This window comes from Oncorhynchus masou, unplaced genomic scaffold (assembly GCF_036934945.1).
Source record: "Oncorhynchus masou masou isolate Uvic2021 unplaced genomic scaffold, UVic_Omas_1.1 unplaced_scaffold_700, whole genome shotgun sequence".
NCBI classification, from domain to species: Eukaryota; Metazoa; Chordata; class Actinopteri; order Salmoniformes; family Salmonidae; genus Oncorhynchus; species Oncorhynchus masou.
In genome coordinates, this window is record NW_027013460.1 from 244,574 (window position 1) to 250,573 (window position 6,000).

Consider the following 6,000-nt stretch of genomic DNA (forward strand, 5'->3'; position numbering starts at 1 on the left):
TCTCCCTTTCCTCTCTTTCTCCTTTCCTCACTCCCTCTCCCTTTCCTCTCTTTCTCCCTTTCCTCTCTCCCTCTCCTTTCCTCTCTCCTTCTCCCTTTCCCTCTCCCTTTCTCTCCCTCTCCTTTCCTCTCTCCCTCTCCCTTTCTCTCTCCCTCTCCCTTTCCTCTCTCCCTCTCCCTTTCCTCTCTTTCTCCTTTCCTCACTTTCCTTTTTCCCTCTCCTTTCCTTTTTCCCTCTCTTTTCCTCTCTCCCTCTCCTTTCCTCTCTCCCTCTCCCTTTCCTCTCTTTCTCCTTTCCTCACTCCCTCTCCCTTTCTTCTATTCCTTCTCCCTTTCCTCTCTCCCTTTCCTTTCCTCTCTCTCTCCTTTCCTCTCTCCCTCTCCCTTTCCCCTATCCCTCTCCCTTCCTCTCTCCCTCTCCCTTTCCTCTCTCCCTCTCTTTTCCTCTCTCCCTCTCCCTTTCTCTCTCCCTCTCCCTTTCTCTCTCCCACTCCCTTTCTCTCTCCCTCTCCTTTCCTCTCTCCCTCTCCTTTCCTTTTTCCCTCTCTTTTCCTCTCTCCCTCTCCTTTCCTCTCTCCCTCTCCCTTTCCTCTCTCTCTCCTTTCCTCACTCCCTCTCCCTTTCTTCTATTCCTTCTCCCTTTCCTCTCTCCCTTTCCTTTCCTCTCTCTCTCCTTTCCTCTCTCCCTCTCCCTTTCCTCTATCCCTCTCCTTTCCTCTCTCCTTTCCTTTCCTCTCTCCCTCTCCCTTTCCTCTCTCCCTCTCCCTTTCCTCTCTCCCTTTCCTTTCCTCTCTCCCTCTCCTTTCCTCTCTCCCTTTGCTTTCCTCTCTCCCTCTGCTTTCCTCTCTCCCTCTCCTTTCCTCTCTCCCTTTCCTTTCGTCTCTCCCTCTCCTTTCCTCTCTCCCTCTCCTTTCCTCTCTCCCTCTCCCTTTCCTCTCTCTCCTTTCATCTCTCCTTCTCCCTTTCTTCTCCCCTCCCTTTCTCTCTCCCTCTCCTTTCCACTCTCCCTCTCCCTTTCCTCTCTCCCTTTCCTTTCCTCTCTCTCCTTTACTCTCTCCCTCTCCCTTTCTCCTCTCCTTCTCCCTTTCCTCTCTCCCTTTCATTTCCTCTCTCCCTTTCATTTCCTCTCTCCCTTTCATTTCCTCTCTCTCTCTCCTTTCCTCTCTCCTTCTCAGTATGTATGTATGTATGTATGTATGTATGTATGTATGTATGTATGTATGTATGTATGTATGTATGTATGTATGTATGTATGTATGTATGTACAGTATGTATGTATGTATGTATGTATGTATGTATGTATGTATGTATGTATGTATGTATGTATGTATGTATGTATGCATGTATACTATATATACAAAAGTATGTGGAAATCCCTTCAAATGAGTGGATTCTATTTCAGCCACACCCGTTGCTGACAGGTGTATAAATCTCCATAGACAAACATTGGCAGTAGAATGGCCTTCCTGAAGAGCTCAGTGACTTTCAACGTGGCACCGTCATAGGATGTCATTTTTCCAAAAAGTCAGTTTGTCACATTTCTGTGAAGAGGTTTACATGGCCGAGCAGCAGCACACAAGTCTAAGATCACCATGTGCAATGCCAAGCATTGGCAGGAGTGGTGTGAAGTTCGCCACCATTGGACTCTGGAGCAGTGGAAACGTGTTCTCTGGAGTGATGAATTCCACTTCACCATCTGGCAAATCTGGGTTTGGTGGATGCCAGGAGAACCGCACCTGCCCGAATGCATGGTGCCAACTGTTGAGGAAGGTCCTTTCCTGTTTCAGCATGACAATGTCTCCGTGCACAAAGCGAGGTCCATACAGAAATGGTTTGTCGAGATCGGTGTGGAAGAACTTGACTGGCCTGCACAGAGCCCTGACCTCAACCCCATCGAATACCTTTGGGATGAGTTGGAATGTCGACTGCGAGACAGGCCTAATCGCCCAACATCAGTGCCCAACCTCACTAATGCTCGTTGTTGAATGGAAGCAAATCCCTGCAGCAATGTTCCAACATCTAGTGGAAAGCCTTCCCAGAAGAGTGGAGGCTGTTATAGCAGCAAAGGGGACACCAACTCCATATTAATGGCCATGACTTTGGAATGAGATGTTGGACGAGCAGTATGTACAGTATGTATGTGTGTGCGTGCGTGTTTGAGTGTGCGTGTGTGCATGTGTTCCTCAGCTGGTTGAGTTCAAAGCCCAGTATCAGGGTGGGACAGTCTCTAGGGACAGACACACACACAAACAGAACACACACACACATTGTACCCTGTGTCAGCTCTATCTGAGCAGGGGAAGGACCAAATCATTTCAGATAAACAGAGAGCTTCACCCCAGAACCAAATCTGTCCTGTCAGTGTTCAGTAACCCTGAAGGAAAGTAGCAGAGGCAAGGGGGCCATTTCAGAGTAAAGACGCAGCCCATCTGTGTGTGAGGAGGACAGCAATTAGTGTTCTGCTGTTAAACTAAATATTATCTTTACAAGGTCACTGCTACGACCTCCAGGGGTCACACCATCGCTAGAGACAGAGACCTACGTACGTCTTGCATCTCCTCTTGTGTGTGTGTGTGTGTGTGTGTGTGTGTGTGTGTGTGTGTGTGTGTGTGTGTGTGTGTGTGTGTGTGTGTGTGTGTGTGTGTGTGCGTGCGTGCGTGCGTGCGTGCGTGCGTGTGTGTATGTCTACGTGCAAGCATGTGTGTGTGTGTATGTGTGTGCACGTGTGCGTGTGTGACTATGTGTGCATGTGTGTATTTTTGTGTGTGTGTGCACATGTGCGCGTGTGTGTATACAGTATGTGTGCGTGTTATAATGTGTGTGCACGTGTGTGTGTATATGTGTGCGTGCAAGTGTGTGTGTGCATGTTTTCTAAGGAGTTACATTTGTGTCATTAATATCAAGAAAAGCATCTGAAATGGAGAACAAAATGCTTAGTGCTGCAAACAATAATAATGATATTGAAAGCAAAACATAAATCCAAAAGTATCATTTTTAAACGCGCACACAAATGAATTGTAAATGAATGCAATAGTTTTAAATGAAACATTTTCAATAAAAACTTGGATCATGATCAAATACCTCCCTTTTCGCCTACAATAATTTTTCTGCCGTTTCAAGTTTGGCACATTCCAACAGCACCCCACCCTGCATCCCACTGATGGTTTGCCTCTGGAGCTAAACAGGGTTGGTCCTGGTTGGTCCCTGGATGGGAGACCAGATGTTACTGGAAGTGGTGCTGGAGGCCAGTAGGGGCACCCTTCCCTCTAGTCTTTCTCTGTGTCATTAAACATCCCACCTATCAAAACATGATGTGGAGATAATAATCCAAAACTGGTTGACCAATAAGGATGCATCAACTATGCTACCCTCTAAACCCCGCCTACATGGAATGGATTTATATAGAGCCTTTATACTTACTGAAGTACTTTCTGTTTTTTATGTCTTGCTTTCAATATCATTATCTTTATTTGCAATAGTAACTCCATCGTTTTTTACCAGAGTTCAGAGCACACCAGGACGCTGGTGGGGGCAACCAACAGCAAACATCCAATAGACCAATAGACATCCAATAAACATTACCAGACCTCAGTCTTTCAGCAGATGTGGAAAATAACCGTCATTTAGGAACACAGAGTGACAGGCGCAGTGTTCAACAACAAGCCATGTTCTGGACAATAAAACACACTGTTGTGTATGAAGCAAACATGTCACGCTATCAACACTGTCAGCTGTCCTCATTCTGAGAACATGTCAATTCTGACAGACAGACACAGACAGACAGACAGACAGACAGACAGACAGACAGACAGACAGACAGACAGACAGACAGTGAACTGTGATCCTACCTCTCTCACACTGTGCCCCCGTGAAGCCGTAGGTACAAACACAACGGTTAGGAGCCACACACCGTCCTCCATTCTGACAACCTGTCTCACACACCGCTGCATGGGAGAGCAATAGACAGAAATACACCAGGGATCTCAGGTTAGGATCCCACCTATAGTGTTTATACAGTGTTTATACAGGTGGCTGTATATTGGTTGTACAGTGGTTGTGTAGTGGTTGTAAAGTGGTCGTATAATGGTTGTATTGTGTGTATATAGTGGTTGTGTGTATATAGAGGTTCTTACGTTGGCCACAGTGGTTTCCCACGTATCCTTTCTGACACTGGCAGTGGTCATCAGCACAGCTCCCACCGTTCATACAGCGGATGTTACAGTTTTGGACTGGTGGGGGTTGGGAGAGAGAGAGAGACAGAGAGAGAGAGAGACAGAGAGAGAGAGAGAGAGAGAGAGAGAGAGAGAGAGAGAGAGAGAGAGAGAGAGAGAGACAGAGACAGAGAGAGACAGAGAGAGACAGAGAGAGACAGAGAGAGACAAAGAGAGAGAGAGAGAGAGAGAGAGAGAGAGAGAGAGAGAGAGAGAGAGAGAGAGAGAGAGAAAGCTTACAACACAAACACACAGGTAGGGCTACACTTTCAGTACAAACGCACCAAAATTCCCTCTGAATTGTGTTTATCATAAATCCCATTCAAATATAATATTCGCTCAAATTGATTGTGTGAAAACAGATGAGCACACGGCCCAACACTGCTCTGAGCTGTTCTACTCAACGCTGCAACAAGGATTAGTAGATGTTGACAATGGAACTCTTCCAACACACACACCCATTCTGCCCTGAGACTGAACAATCAGCTTCACAGTTCAGCTGCTATTCAAGGGAGAGCAGCACGGCAAAATAGATCAATTCTTCATGAGCTCTGTGCTGTACTGTATGGTGGGTTGTTTTTGGAGAGTTATGTTAAGTTTTGGTGGAGTGTCGTTGCACATTTTAGATTCTGTGCAGCTAGTCTTTTCAGTAGGCAAGAAACAGGAGAACACTTTTTGAAACAGAGTGAAACAGGGAGGTACTACCTGAACCTGTTCAATAAGAAAGGCTCACTTTAATTTCTCTGTTTCAAAGTATTTTGCTACGGTGTGCCCTACTGAACACCACCCTACTCCCAGCACACACACTCTAACACGACCAGGGAGGGAGAACCCTGAGACAGGATATAACATCATCCAATAGTCATGGTAGAAACCACAAAACAATCTGCACTGTAGCAATCACTGCCAAAACAACAGCCTCCCTCCTCCCTCCATCCCTCCATCCCTCCATCCATCCATCCTTCCCGCCCGCCCTCCCTCCTAGTCCATGAGCTCTAACAGCCTCCCTCCTCCCTCCCTCCTTCCCACCCACCCTCCCTCCTAGTCCATCAGCTCTAACAGTCTCCCTCCTAGTCCATCAGCTCTAACAGCCTCCCTCCTAGTCCATCAGCTCTAACAGCCTCCCTCCTAGTCCATCAGCTCTAACAGCCTCCCTCCTAGTCCATCAGCTCTAACAGCCTCCTCCTAGTCCATCCTCTAACAGCCTCCTCCTAGTCCATCAGCTCTAACAGCCTCCCTCCTAGTCCATCAGCTCAGCTCTAACAGCCTCCCTCCTCCTAGTCCATCAGCTCTAACAGCCTCCCTCCTAGTCCATCAGCTCTAACAGCCTCCCTCCTAGTCCATCAGCTCTAACAGCCTCCCTCTAGTCCATCAGCTCTAACAGCCTCCCCCTAGTCCATCCCAGCTCTAACAGCCTCCCTCCTCCCTCACTCCTTCCCACCCACCCTCCCTCCTAGTCCATCAGCTCTAACAGCCTCCCTCCTAGTCCATCAGCTCTAACAGCCTCCCTCCTAGTCCATCAGCTCTAACAGCCTCCCTCCTAGTCCATCAGCTCTAACAGCCTCCCTCCTAGTCCATCAGCTCTAACAGCCTCCTCCTAGTCCATCAGCTCTAACAGCCTCCCTCCTAGTCCATCAGCTCTAACAGCCTCCCTCCTAGTCCATCAGCTCTAACAGCCTCCCTCCTAGTCCATCAGCTCTAACAGCCTCCCTCCTAGTCCATCAGCTCTAACAGCCTCCCTCCTAGTCCATCAGCTCTAACAGCCTCCCTCCTAGTCCATCAGCTCTAAC

General features: G+C 47.8%; 1 protein-coding gene across 1 annotated transcript in view; it reads right to left on the reverse strand.

The window, feature by feature from the left end:
• LOC135537026 (fibrillin-1-like) overlaps positions 1-4,225 on the reverse strand; it is a 44,885-nt gene extending 40,660 nt beyond the window's left edge. Inside the window, exons 1-2 of the mRNA XM_064963238.1 lie at positions 4,133-4,225; positions 3,848-3,943 (exon numbers count right to left, since the gene is read on the reverse strand). Of these exons, the coding sequence (XP_064819310.1) occupies positions 3,848-3,943; positions 4,133-4,205 (169 nt within the window). The 5' untranslated portion in view covers positions 4,206-4,225. The remainder of the gene's footprint in view (positions 1-3,847; positions 3,944-4,132) is intronic.
• Positions 4,226-6,000: the final 1,775 nt, after the last annotated feature.